The following is a 13850-nucleotide window of genomic DNA, read 5'->3' as shown; positions in this document are numbered from 1 at the left end:
AGCTGCCCCAGGAGGGTCCCGAGGCAAGGGGGGAGGGGCGGACAGAGGAATCCCCATACCGACCAAGCCGGGGGTGCCAAGCACGCTGGGACAGCAGGGGAGGTTGGCCGTCTACTTACCCGTTAGCACGAGCCTACAAAGCACAGACGTTCTCCCGCATGGCCTGAAACCATCTACTTAAAAAGAAAGGCAGTCGCATATCCAGTAATGGGTCGGCAGAAAAAAACCAACATGAAAAATGAAGCTGTTTTTGTACAAGTCAACCCAACGTCCTTACAGATTTTGTGAATTCCTAATATTCCGGTAGGGATTTTTTTTTTTTTTTCCTAAACCAAGTTACGCATTTCATTACCATAGATTCTACTTTAGTAAAATCAGCTCCCTTGGATTTCATCACTTGTTAAAAAAAGATAAACTTTATTTTTTTAATTTTCAATCACAAAAAAATCTATATTTTTGTCTAAGCATTTATTTTACTGAATCAAAAAGACATGAAAAGAAAAATCATGTTTTTACTAACGTATATAAGTGACTCTTTTTTGGACAACATATAATAAATATGATATATCACTTATCACTCGGTCTTTCGAATGTACATTTTTTTTTCATATTATGGAGCATGCCACTTTTCCAAAAGAAAACAGGTCATGAGAAATCAGTGCAAAGTTCTCAATTACCCTCCTCTTTTCTCTGGGACAGACGGAACGTCCATGTCGATGCCCTCTGCCTCCGAGTCTGAGGCTGTCTGTCGGTCCATCTACAATTTTCTCTGCCCGTGCAGTTTCCTTTCCCTGCCCTTTTGTCCCTCCTTCTGCCCTCCCCCCCTCCCCCCGCTTGTCCCTAAAGTCACATTTAAAAAGAACTTGAGGTTTTGTTTTTGTTGATGTTTTCACTTACTGGTCGCACACACTTTGTGTGGGTCAGTGTTTTCGCCAGTCACACTGCTGTGGCGGAGCTTTCCAGCCCTACCTCTGGGGGTGGGGAGATGGAGAGCAGAGGACCGGCTCCTCTTTGGGCCCCCCCCCTCCGCCCTGGCTGAGCGTCTTCCTCTCTTACTCCTCAGCCTCTCGGGGGTCAGCGGCCAGTGAAGCTCCTTGGCCTTGTGCGGGAAGAGGAGGGACAGCTGTCCGAGTCGGGGGAGGAAGCGGGTCTGCAGCGTCGCTGCTCACTCTTCACCGGGGATGCGGAGTGCCCGGGATAGGGTTGGACAAGGGATTGAGGGCTGGCTGACCCCCGGGCCCCAGGCCGTGGATGAGCACACGGGGCACGAGGGGCCGCTGCAGCTGGGGATGGGGTGCCGGGGGAGTCCGGTACATGCTGCTGTACATGGCGGCGGCCGCCGCAGCCGCCGTGGTGCTGTCCATGCTGCCCAGCAGGCTCGGGTGGTAGAAATAAGGCGATGGAAACATCCTCTGCAGCGCCGAGTAGTTCCCCGCTTCGGCCAGCAGCTCCAGGCCTACCGCAGTCTGCCGCTTCCACTTGGTCCTGGAAGAAAGCCGGCGTGCACGTACCCCGAGACTGTAGGCACCGTGGGCTACCGTGGCCCCTACCCTTCTCTCCCCCTTCTATCTCCTCCTCCCCCAGGTGGCAGGAGGACTCTGAGAGCTCCGAGCAGGGGCCAGGCACCACACTTGCAGCTCGCAGAACCACCCAAACCCAAGTCAATTTCGTAAATTACACCCTCAACATCTGAGACACAACAAAATCCTACAAGCTTCACCGCCTTTTCCTGACCCTCTGCCCTGCTGTTGTCTCTCATAGTTTGGCTGCTTCCTTAAACTTTGCTGGAGGCCAAATGAGACCCCTCTTTCTCCAGGCGGTCCTCTCCCTCCTCCTCTAATTCCCCTCCCCAGTGGCCCCCCAAAAAATCGCCGAGTGTCTGCTCTCCGCCCCTCCCCCCAGGCCCGGAGATGAAACTGCAAACAAAGGGATGCTGAGACTCCTGGGCCTCGGATTGGCCCCTCACGTCCCGGGGCTGTGGAGACACATCTCTCTCATCACCCTGACAGGACCTTGCAGCGGGTAGGGGGCTTAGGGGAAAGAGGGCGACAAGGTTTCAAAACAGAATACTTTTGAGAGCGGGCTCTCCCAAGAGGGCAGTACCTCGGGGCCATTCCAGGGGAAAAATGCATTTCAAGATATTTTCTCCTCAGGGAGACAGTAACAATTAAAACCTGTGATCAGCTTTTCTCGGTCTCCTCCCTCCCCCACCGCACCCCCACTAGGAAGAAGAGGCTAGGGAGGTGGCATTTGCTCAAAGGCCTTATGAAGGAACGCAAGGCTGGTGGGCCGTCCATACCCGGCAGCTCCAGCCAAATTAATAAACATGTCGCCCATTTTAAATTGGCTACAAATGACACTAATGTTTTCCGACAGAATTAGGGTGGCTGAAACCATATGTAATGAGACAGAAAATTATGGTAAAGATGACAACTGGATGGGCATTTCCAACCACACTTATGGACGATTAGAACACAACGGGAGAAAAGGAGGGGGAGAAAAAATCAAGACAAGGGAGGCAAGCGCCAGGCTTGTAAACACAGCATAACCTCAGCCTCTGGTTGCCCAGGTTCACTCTTCAGTTCAGGGGCCTGTGAGCACTACCAGCCCCTTTCTAATTTCCCTTCCAGAGAAGCAGCGGTTCCAGGTGGGCTCTGTGGTGCCCTTTCTCCCTATCGAGGCAGCGGTGGTAGGGGATGGCAATTGCAGGGTACAGACCCCCTGCCCTGACATTGGCCAGCAGCCCAATTCTCCTGCCTACGGGCGGCTGTCCCAGCTCTCCCCCAGCTGGGTGCTTCCAGCCTCAGTGACTGCTCTGACCAAAGCTCCAAGCCTGCCTCTCCTAGCTACCTCACTAGCCAAGGCAAGGACATTTAAGCCAAAGCCAGTGGGGCAGCTCTGCCAGGAATGCAATAGCTGAGCTGTCGTTGGTCATGGACATTCAGAACCAGGCTGGGGTGGACCCAAAGGGTGCAACTCGCCGGCCCTTTGGGCCTGAGGGTCAGCTGCATGGATGTCTCAATTTGATAAGTGGCTTTATTGACTTGGGGGTGAGGTGGGGGTAGTTCTAGCAGCTGGGGTTTGGGAGGGAATATAGCACCTGTTAAAGACACTTAGAATGCAAATTTCTCCAAACATCAGCTGCCCTGTGGCTTCTCATGCTTCAGGGGTTTGGCTAATCCCTCCTCCAGCCTAAAAGTACCCAAGCACCCACTCTGGGCCCAAGTCTCAGGCCCTTGAGTCTCCCGAGGCAGGGGAAGGAGATAGGTTCAGTGGTTATGGCCTGGCTGGCTAGGTACCTGTGCTCCCCCACACAGCCTCCTTACCTGCGGTTCTGGTACCAGGTCTTAACCTGGGTATCAGTGAGGTTGAGTGCAGCAGCCAGGTCCATGCGGTCCTGGACGCTCAGGTATTTCTGCCGCTCAAAGCTACGTTCCAGTTGATTGAGCTGGTGGTCAGAGAAAGCCGTTCTGGCTTTTCGAGGCTTCTTGGCTCTCACAGGGGGACTCTCTCGGCTACTTGTAATCTCCCGATCTCCTTCCTCCTTTGTTCCTACGACAGAAACCCAGCCACAGTCACAAATTAGCCTGGAGCGGGAAAGGGTAGTGTCTTCCTAACAAACACTTATAAACATTTCCACATTCCCAAACCCACCTCTGGTCTCTGGGGACTATACTCTCCCACTGCCACCACCACAACCCACCTCCCACCCCTTACACACACACACTTGGGCCTGAGCCACTGTGGAGAAGGAGGACGCTTTTCTGGCTTGGGAGTGTGGGGCCTTGTCCAGAGCTCCTAAAAGGGTTCCAAAAAAGGTTTCTGATTTTTCCGTCGCTGGAAGTTAAAAAAAAAATTTTTCCCAATCAAAGGTCTTTTTTTTATTGTTGTGTCTTTGGTTGGGGTGGGGAAGACACAATCCCATTCCTTTATTGTTTTCACCATGGCATTGTTTTTCTCACTTGATAGTTTGCAAAGGCCCTTTCTCTCTCTCTCTCTTTTTTTTTTTCTTATTTTGAGAAGGAGGTGCCTTTTTAAAATTCTTTTCACTGAAAATTACAGGCATTTGCTTTTCTTTTTCAAATGCACTTGGGGAATATTGGAATCACACTCTCTGCAGCTGCCTGCATCAGGCCTCTTAAACCTTCAGAAAGAATATGTCACCCAGACATCGAGCTGAGCTCAAAATCACTGAACCCATCCAGGTGACAGCGCAGAGATTTCCGGATTCTATTTGTCAACTTTGGTTTTTTTACTGAAATGCTGGGAAATCGATATGTCAATCCCTCTCTGTTTGTACCCGTGTTTGCAGCGCTCCTTGATCTTCCCTGCAGGAAGAACAATAATCTCCCTAATTGACCCACTGGGGAGGTTGGTGCACAAAAAATCGCCAGACCAGACTGTACATCTGTTTTGGGCACTATTATGCTAATGCTAAAATAGTAAAATGAGGAGCCAATGTCATACCTTCAAGACAGTCAGCACACATCTTTCCCAAAGATGGCAAAAATTAATAATAATAACGAGAATAATAAACCTATTCAGTCAAAAAAAGAAAGAACTCTTCTGGTATGTTGAAACTCTTTTGCCATGCAAAGACCAGAGCACTAAATTATGAGATTATCTGAGGACGAAATGGAAAAAGGAAGTTGAAGGACAATTTTAATAGTCATCTTCTGATTTTACAAAAAGAGATAAATTCAATTCCATAAAATTTTGCTTTCATAAATGCTACTTCCCAATTACTTGCAAGGGGCCAAAAAATCCTTTTGTTTTGTTTTGAGTCACTAAGAGACAGATACTTAGAACCATGGGGTAAGAAGGGTGTTTTAAAAAAGCTAATTTTAAATTTTTATAAGCTTCCCTTATATAAATCACAATCTAATTTTAAAAAGTTGCTCTGGAAATCAACTTGGAAATTGTTCCTTCATTAAATCCGATAATTCCTGTAACGGTGCCTGGAAAATACGGTGTGGGGGGCGGTGGGAGAATGAAATCATTTGCATTAAAAAATAAACAGCAGGTTGTGATCACACCCATAGATACCACACTCCTAGGTCTGCTTCTTGCTGCCACACACCCTCATCCTTATTCCGAAGGACTCGGCTAGGAAAATCTCGAGTCTGCCCCTCTTATCAACAATAACTATTACCCGTCAGATCCCCTCCGCGGCCGCTGCCCACTTCACCCCTTCAAACTAAAACTAAATAAAACAGAAAGGAGCGGGATGAAGGTGAAGATTGAGGGGCAGAAAATGTCGCAGTAACAGAACTTCGGAGGAGTCCCCAGATCGCACGCCCAGACGGCTCTCCGGCTTGCAGCCTTTTGACCCGTGCCCAATCTCCCGACAAGCTCTCGGGATAACTAACTCTCCACCAGAGAAATTCACCGGCGCTGAAGGCAAGAAAGGGAACCAAGAGTAGGAGAAGCTAGCGGATGAAGGAGCCGGGGCGGCGCAACTCACCGTGGCATTTGATGTCACTCTGGGACTCTTCCCGCTGCTTGTCGAGTTTGGTTTTGCTGTCCTCCTGCTCCAGCTTTGGCCTGAAGCTCTCGTGCGCTGCATTGGTCTCCTGCTTCGGGGTGTGGTGCGGAGAGGAGACGCTGGTGCTGTAAGGTGCACACGCCGCCAGAGGTTTACTGTCGCCCAAGATGTCCTTAATTAAAAAAGAAGAGGTGGAAGTCCTGGGGGCTGAGGCGGCCGAGCCCAGTTGCTGGGCAGGCGGCGGCGGCTGCGGTGGCGGCTGCTGTGGGGGTGAAGGCTGCGTCGGGGCCCCGGCTGGCGGCGGCGGCTGTTGGCTGGGGTGGAGGTGGTGGTGGTGTTGGGACCCGTCTGCTATCAGATGCGGCTCCGGGGGCTCCATGGTGACCGAGATGGGAGAAGAAGGCGCCGTTCCTACAGTATCGATCTCCGAACAAGGGGATGGGGTGGCCTGACTCCTAAAATCCGCAGTCCTGGCCTCGCCGAGAGGGCGGAAATCTCCATTCATCATGCCGGGGCTGCCTGAACTGGCACTGGACAAAATCGTGTCTATTCCAAAACTCGACCCGCTGGCCCCTTCCATTGTTGTCATTTCTACACGAGGTCCACGACACTTCGTCGCTCAGCAGCCGCCGGGACCCAGCAAAAGAAGCTAGTGATCGTTAAACAAAATAAACCCTATACAAGGTTGCCGCCGCTTAAAAAAAAAAAAAAAAAAAGTGGGGCGGGGAAGAGGAAAGGAAGGGTAATTTGGAGGTGGCAACCCGTGTATACTTTCGATACAACTTTTTCTTTTTTTCCTTATGCAAAAAGTAAGAATGGGGAGAAAGAAAGACAGGAGAAAAGTTACAAAAAATTTTTTTGAGAAAGCGCGGAGTGTCGGCTCCGGGAACCACCGCGCACGTGGGGCGGCAGTGACAGCGCGGGGACCCAGGCGAAGGCGCAGGCGGCTGGAGGCGACCCCGCCGCCGCCGCTGCCGCCCCGCCTGGGTCTGCCCACAGCCCAGCACCGGGCGGTGGCGGCGGCAGCCGACGTGGCAGGTGCAGCGACCGCGAAGCCCGCGCCGCCGCGCGCCCTCCTCCCGAGGTGGCTGCCCCGCGCGCGCAACGCCGCCGCCCGGGCGCTGAGTTACTGAACTTTCTTGGAAAGTTGTGCTGCAGGAGCGGCCGCAGCAGCCGCGGCCACGCGAGGAGCAGGAGGAAGAGGAGGACGCGGAGAAGCAGCAGGCGCAGCGGTGCAGCCGGCGGAGACGCGGCGCGGGGCGACTCCGGCCGCTGCCGGGCGCGGTGGCTTGTAAGCCGGTGGCTCGCGGGCGGCGCCGACCCCCTCCCGTGACGTCACGGCCTCCGCCGCCGCGCCCCGCGCCGCGCCGAGCCCGCGTCCCCACCGCCGAGGCTGCGCGCCAGGCCCCGCACGCCCATTGGCCGCGCCCGCGCGAGCGAGCGACGCCGACGTCTCAGGAGCCAATGGGCGCGCCGCTCGCAGGCCGGTCCTCGAGCCCGGCTAGGGCCGCGCTGCTCTTTTGAGAACCTGCACGCCAGCTCTCCCTGCAGCGCTGAGCGGAGCCCCTTAGTCCTAGCGGGGTCCCTGTGTACACAATCACACGTGAGGGGCGACGGGAGAGGGGGAAAGAGCGGAGGGAGACTAGAGAAAGCGAGCGAAAGCGAACGAGGCAAGACAGCAGTAGCAACGCTGTGCCCATTTTCTTCACCAGAAGTCAGAGGACGCGAACAGGGGGCGCGAAAAGTCAAGGCATCGGGCTGACTTACCTGTAGGCTGCAGCCCCGCCGCCCTCGCAGCATCCCCAACACGCGTTTGAGTAGCAGGAAGGCACGGACAGCAGGGGAAGGGAAGCCCCGAAGGAACCCGCGGGAGCCTGTGTCGTTCCAGGGAGCCCGGGCTCTGGCTGGACGCTCGGGCTCTGCGTGCTCATTTCTCCCCCAAGGAGCCCAGGCGCTCGGGCTCCGGCCCAGCCAGGTGGCCCCGTCCCCGAGTGGGTTGAAACTGGTTCTGAGGCCACCGGGTACTCTCGGGGAGGAAGGGGCCCGCGGCTCAGAAGCAGGGACCCAGCCAGGTCTCCAGTCGGAGACCGTGCTGGGGGAAATGCCTGGCCAGACACTTTCTCTCGAGCGGGGGAGGTAACATCTTGAGACGTTCCCTAGCCGCAAGAGCAACCTCAGTTCACTGAGGAGCCAGGCCGGCGCGGGCTCGGGGAACCCCTGCCCAGAGAGCTTTGGCGCCCCAGCCGACCAGTTGTTTTCTCCTTCTCTCTCTCTTCTCCCCTCTGCGGGCCGGTCGCTCTTTTGGAAAGGAAACAGTCACTGTGAATCCGCTTGGGACCCGGAGCATGACTGTGACGCCTCGTCGGAGGGTATCAACTTGCATTATTTTCTCTAGGACGTCTCCAACCTGTCTCTTGTTGAATGTCAGAGTAGTGGGAAGTGCCAGTGACAAGACGGCGTATTACTCCTGATTAAGTGCCGTGTCAACCTAATTAGCAGAGTAATTATAAGGTGCTAATGAATGATTCAAAGTTCTTTGAGTTACATTTTACTCCAAATTACCATTTTAAGAACCCAATGAATCTGCTTGGCTGGCATCGCTTCCGTGACTAGGTGCAGAATGATGTTAGAAAATGGCCTATAAAGTCTCCAAGGGCTGAGCCGAAATCTGGGGTTTCATTGCGATTCTGTAGATCCCTTTCTGGGGAACAGCTTTTTTTTTTTTTTTTTTTTTTTCTATTTGGGACGAAGGGGAGAGCTGTCAGTGAGGCAAATGACCTCCTGGGACAAGATAGTGTCTTTCAGTTGGAATTGCATCAGTGTGAGCCCGGGGTCCGCAAGGGGGGATCCGGGAGAATCATCCTCCCCGCGTTTTCCTGGAGAAATCGATGTTTGACCCAGAAAAAGCCCACGCACTTTCGAGGGTTGTTGAGCTGTCTCTTAAGATCTTCGTGCGGTTTTTTCACGGGTCTGCCTCTGAGGTGAGCAGCAGAGAGAGGGAAGACTCAGGCGAGGAGATGTACCCTCTCTGCAGCTCTCGCTTTGCCCCGAAGGCGAAGGGAGTTTGACGGAGAAGCTGGGGGTGGTGAGCCGAGGAGGGGATGCACAGCGCGCTCCAGGTAGAGGCGGACGCCGGCCTGGGAGGTGCGGAGAGCCCCTCGGGAGCGCATGGCTGGGTCCTGCCAGGTGGGCTGCGAAGGGCCTGGATGGTGGCGGGAGTGGGGTTGGAGCAGACGCCTTTGGAGGGGGATCTGCCTGCTGGCCAGACAGACCCTCCGTGGAGCCTTCGAGCCGGGCCTGGGCCTTCTGCCGCCCGGTCCTGGGACGCCCGAGGGGGTTTTCCCAAAGGCCACGATGCCGGCTCCCCTGGCACAGTTGACCACTGTGGAAAGGGTGCTGAAGCTGCCGGAGGCTGCCGGCGAATGCTTGGGCATCCTTCCCCCCTCAAATATCGATTAGGATTCTTCCCATTCTGACATCACCCACCAACTTCCCGAATGATGTGCGTTTCCTCTCAGCCCTTGGGGCTCCAACCCACACTCCCTTCTCTGCCTACTTAGGGTGGAAATGGGGAGGGGGAGAAAACAAATTTAAAATCCAGAACTGACGGCAATGCATGAATCAATTATTCTCAACCTTTATAAATAATTCATTTAAGCCTATTTTTGTTTCGTTCCGGTACCTAAAATGACTCAAGAGCTCAAAAGACTGATCGCAAGCTTGTGTTCGGCGGTTCGACAAGTTGTTTTGACTGGAATAATTCACAACATTGGCAAGGGAGACAAAAATATGACCCCACAGGGCGGGGGGGATGAAATTTAAAAAGAAAGGGAGAGAGGAAGGTCGAAGTGTTGCGGGGAGGGAGGTGAGTGTTTTCTGAAAACTCTAAAGCAAAGGAAAGGGGAGCCCAGTAGGCCCTACCTCCTGTATGTTTCAAATCATATTTTCTTTTAAAAAGGTTAATAACATAGAAGATTTCTTTGGGTGGGATTTTAGGAGATCAACTTTCAGGAGAAACAATTGTGAGGGACTTTTATCAGGGTTCCTACCTCTGGGTTCCTCCCACAGAAGAAATGCTAGTAGTGGCCTGAAGAATCAAAAGAGGGACTCAAAGACTAGATCACAACCTTAATGAAAAGCAAACTCTGAGAGCAGCGGCCTTGTTTCTTAACTTTTCTCAGTTCATTTTTCTCTCCGCATGTGTCCCTTTGGCCTTTTTTTTTTTTCCCTGAACTTATATAGAATGTATACACCCAAGAGGTCATGTATTTTCTAGCAGAGCAACCGTGATGAACTTTTCATTAAGAAAATAAAAATTCAGAAATACAACAGAGTACAAGTTAATAACATTGCCAGTTCCCAGATATTAAAGGAAAGGTAGTAACAATATTTTCCCACTGGATTTAAGATACAAATAAAATACAGTTCCTTAAATAACTTAAGTTTGAAAATGATCTTCTACTTTCTGGCCTTCCTTTCCTTAAAATCTGGAAAAAAAAAATGAAGGAAGAAACACAATTCTGTAGTTTTTGGAAGATCTTGGAATTATTGAACAGAAGTAGGTATTTGCTAGCTGTTCATAATAGCGACCAAACTTTCCCTTCCCGACTCTGAAGGACACATCGGTCTTGGTCACCATAAAAGATGTTCCTTGCCCACTGCGGAGATGATTCAAACGCTTATTTTAACAAGCTTTGTGACATACACCTTCTGCAGTTCACTTTTATAACCTATTTGGTGTTGTGGGTTGTGTTTAAGCTGAAGCATCAGGTTTTTTACACTGAATGAATTTTGAAGAAATCCATCTACAATTATTATGAACTTGGAACCAATGCTTCTTCCTATCATACTTAATTTGAACGTTGCCAAGAGTCCGGATAATGACAATGCTGCCTGAAGGAAATGAAGTGCAAAGGCGCTTCCCTCCACTGGGCGGCGCCAAGAGCCCCAAACCTAGAGAGCCGGCTTTTGTTTCTTTCTATAAAGGAAAGATGCAAAATACGCAAATAAGCTCTCCATCGTCTAAGACTGACTCCCAGACGATTGTGTGACCTCTTGCCGTTTCAAAGCTACAGAAACGCCCAAGCTTCTCTCTCTCTCTCTCGTTCTTTAGTCTTATCAATATATTTCCAACTGCTTAAGCACTTGATACTATTTGCTTAGCAAATGTATTTTAAAAAGGAAAAGGGAACTGAATCCCTTAAACAGACAGAAACCAGGAGAGTGGAGATTGGGACCAGAGGAAGAAAGAATGGGAGAAAAAGTAAGGTAATGGAAACCTATTATAACAGAAACAAGTAGAAATGATGATCTATTAGATTACTAATTGTCCCAGGAGAGTAAAAGTTTTGTGAGATAGTTCTGGTATCATAATAAAATTTTAAAGAGTTATAAGCTTCACCAAAGCTTTAAAAATCAGCAGTTGGGAGGGGGCGCACCGAAGCAGGCTCTCTCTTGGGGTTAAATGTGGGTTGCGCAGGAGCAGTCAGCAGCACCAGGGCATGCAGAGATGAGGAAACCACGGTGGAGGAGGGCGTCTTAGTCTCATTTTGCCACTTTGCAATGTTCTTGGCAAAGCATTTAACCTTCTGATCCCCGACGTTTTGTCTATGAAAGGAGAGAACCGTCCTTGCCTAGAATAGGGTGGTTGGGATGACCAAGTAAGATCATCTATGGAAAAGCTCTTTACAAAATGTGAAGCACGAGTTTCACAAACGAACAGTGCAAATGTGGCAATGACTTCTGGCTATGGGCAACACCCAGTAGCCTCATGTTTTTCACTTCTTCCCCTCCTCATTCATTTTGTTCATTCGCTCAGTCAATAAACATTGCTGAATGTGCACCCTGTCCCAGGTGCTTGAGAACGGGACACTAAGTCACCTCAGAGAGTTGATAGGATCTTAAACATGCTGAAAACTGTCATAAATGCCATAATGCAAATCTGAATCTGCTACAATGGGGGTGTAAAAGAGGGAGTCCTACCTTCAGAGGGGCTGAATGGGGTAGAAAGGCTTCGGAAAGAAAGGGAGGTGTGTACTCAGTCATGAGAGAAAAAGAGTGCATCCCAAGCAGAGGGAAGAGTAGGAAGAAACGCTCAGATATTGCTTTATATGGTAGTTAAATGCAAAGAGTCCACTAATTGTCCTAAATTTTAATCTCCTGACTGGCATTGGGCTGCATCTGAGGACATACGCTGGCCCTAGAGATCTCTCTTGAGTGCTAGGGAAAGGGATGATGTACTCTTGGAGCGCCTTGGAGAACTAACTGCACATGTCCACAGACCTGGGCAGCAGAATTTTACAGCAGGTTACAGTCTTAGATTTGATCTCCAGAGATGATCTAGCTCCCTCTAACCAAGCCTGTAGCCCCATTTCTCCGCTTCTGTTTCCTTTCTTTTTTTTAAATTTCCAAACTCTGGAAGGCTTGATGACCTTAACAGACCCAGAAAGAGGTCTCCGTCCAATTCAGGGGTGGGGATAGAGAAGGTGACAAGGTAGAGGCAGTTGGAGGAGAAGCCGAGGGGAACATAGGAGAGTGTATCTCATCCTCCTCCAAACTGGGCCATCGTCCATCGAAGACTGGCCCCTGCTCCCATCTTACAATAAAAAGAACTCTGAAGCCTATAAGGCCTTAGGAAGGGATTTGATTCTTTTATCAACTCCTGAGGTTTAGAGGGAATGGAGGTGCCAGGGCAGAGGAAAAACGAAAGCCTCAGAGCGATGAGCGAAGATGCCAATCAGGGAAGGGGAAATTCATTTGCGATGTTAATTAACAAGCGGCTAATTAAAACGGCACTTTGAGCGCTAATCAATCGCCTTATTAAGTTAGAGCCATCACTGGAACAAATTGAAATCTCCCCACCCCGGCTCCTGCCTCTGGTGCGGGCGGAGCTGGGTTCCCAGACACCGCGGGGGCGGGGAGGTCTCGGTCCGCTCTAGCAGGCTCTCCTGGATCCTCAGAACCAGCTAACTACCAGACCTTCACCGGCCCAACCGCTCGCCTCTGCCCCAGGACCCGCTAAGCTGGACACTTGTCTAGTCCGGACGCAGCCGGCGGGGGCGAAGAGGGATTGCGTCGGAGAACGACTCAGCCAAGTTTCCTTGGTGAAAGAACGCCCAGAGCGCGCGGAAACTCGATGTGTGGGCCGCAAAAGCAGTTCAACCCGAGAGGGGGCGCCCTCGGGTCGGGACCGTGCAGCCCCGTTTCCCAGGACTGCTTCATTTTGAAATTTTTCTTAGGCCCTTGCCCTGTTTCAGCAAAATAGCCAAGAAAAAGTTCAGCTGTTTTCAGGCAGTTGAGGACAGCAAAGCCAGACTCCTCTGCTCTGTCTCCTGGGGATCGATCCATAACGATGGAGTGGAGATGCGAGGCGCCCCCTAGGAAGGCCTGGCGCGCTGGTGTAAAGGGAAAGGAGAGGGAGGTGTGCTGACCTTCTGGGTCACGGGCATATCTTTGCCAATCAGAATGCGTGCACCTCCCGCCCAACCCATTCACGCTTCCCTACCCACCCCCCCGCCCCCGGCCTTGCAAACTCCTTAAGAGAATTAAGATTCAGAATCCTTATTTTAAGGAGCCTTCGCATTTCCTAATTGTTAAATGCCTGCTTTTCACCAAATTCCCGAGGGAGAAACATTTGGCAAGAAGAGGGGCCTGTGAATTTAAATGCTAATTAAGTGGGCCCTTCTCCGGAAACTCCACCTGCCTGGCGTCCCTTGTTAAGGCAAAACATACCCCACGCGCACACCATGACATTCCTGGGGTGCAGAACAGAAGTGCAGTAAAAGCGACCCCAGCGGCCTCCTGTATGGTTCAGTTTTTACGGCCTCCTACAGAGAAAAAAAGGACGGCATTGGAAGGGGGCGTTTTGCGTGATGGGTGATGTGTGGCATGGCCCAGGGTGTGGTTTATGTGCCCGGAGTCTGCCCGGTGCTGACCTGTGAGATCGCCTTCCCGGAGGTGCGCCTGACCGTCTGCTGGTGGATCTGAGCGTGCTTGGGGAGTCCCGGGAGAACCGAAGGAACGGCTCCCATGTGCAAAGTTCAAAAGCATTAATATTTTCATCATATTATCATTATTCAATATAATAATATTTGCTCGGTTAGCGGCACTAATTAGGCCACATTAAAACCGTAGTGTCTCCCTAATGGTGCTTAATGTGCCCACATTCACATTTTTCTCTCTGAGCATGGGCGGCTGCTGGCTGGCAGAGAAGGGGAGACAGGAAAGCAGCCTGCTGGATTAGGGTGTGACACCCTCCCACCACACACACACACAGTGGGGTGTCTGCCGGGTGGGGCCCACCATCTCTGCGCGGTGGATGGGACCCTGTGCCGCGCACTCGGCCCTGTACCGTACATGCTGCAGC

The 13850-nt window shown here is 51.6% G+C and overlaps 1 protein-coding gene across 1 annotated transcript; it reads right to left on the bottom strand.

The window, feature by feature from the left end:
* Positions 1–1172: 1172 nt before the first annotated feature.
* On the bottom strand, positions 1173–6074 carry BARHL2 (BarH like homeobox 2). The gene is made up of 3 exons (XM_049879840.1): positions 5465–6074; positions 3327–3552; positions 1173–1485 (listed from the first exon to the last, which is right to left on the bottom strand). The coding sequence occupies exons 1-3, from the start codon at positions 6072–6074 to the stop codon at positions 1173–1175; spliced, it is 1149 nt and encodes a 382-aa protein (XP_049735797.1).
* Positions 6075–13850: the final 7776 nt, after the last annotated feature.

This window comes from Elephas maximus, chromosome 3 (genome assembly GCF_024166365.1).
Source record: "Elephas maximus indicus isolate mEleMax1 chromosome 3, mEleMax1 primary haplotype, whole genome shotgun sequence".
NCBI lineage: Eukaryota > Metazoa > Chordata > Mammalia > Proboscidea > Elephantidae > Elephas > Elephas maximus.
Note: the sequence above shows the minus strand (reverse complement) of the source record. Positions and strands in the feature narration are given on the sequence as shown.

Bases quoted from the DNA above. Each gene is read 5' to 3' on its own strand.
- BARHL2 (XM_049879840.1), bottom strand. From the start codon at position 6,074: ATGACAACAATGGAAGGGGCCAGCGGGTCGAGTTTTGGAATAGACACG. The intron at 3,553-5,464 runs GTGAGTTGCGCC...TTTCTGTCGTAG, and splicing joins GAGTGACATCAAATGCCACG to GAACAAAGGAGGAAGGAGAT. The intron at 1,486-3,326 runs GTAAGGAGGCTG...GCTTTCTTCCAG, and splicing joins ACCTGGTACCAGAACCGCAG to GACCAAGTGGAAGCGGCAGA.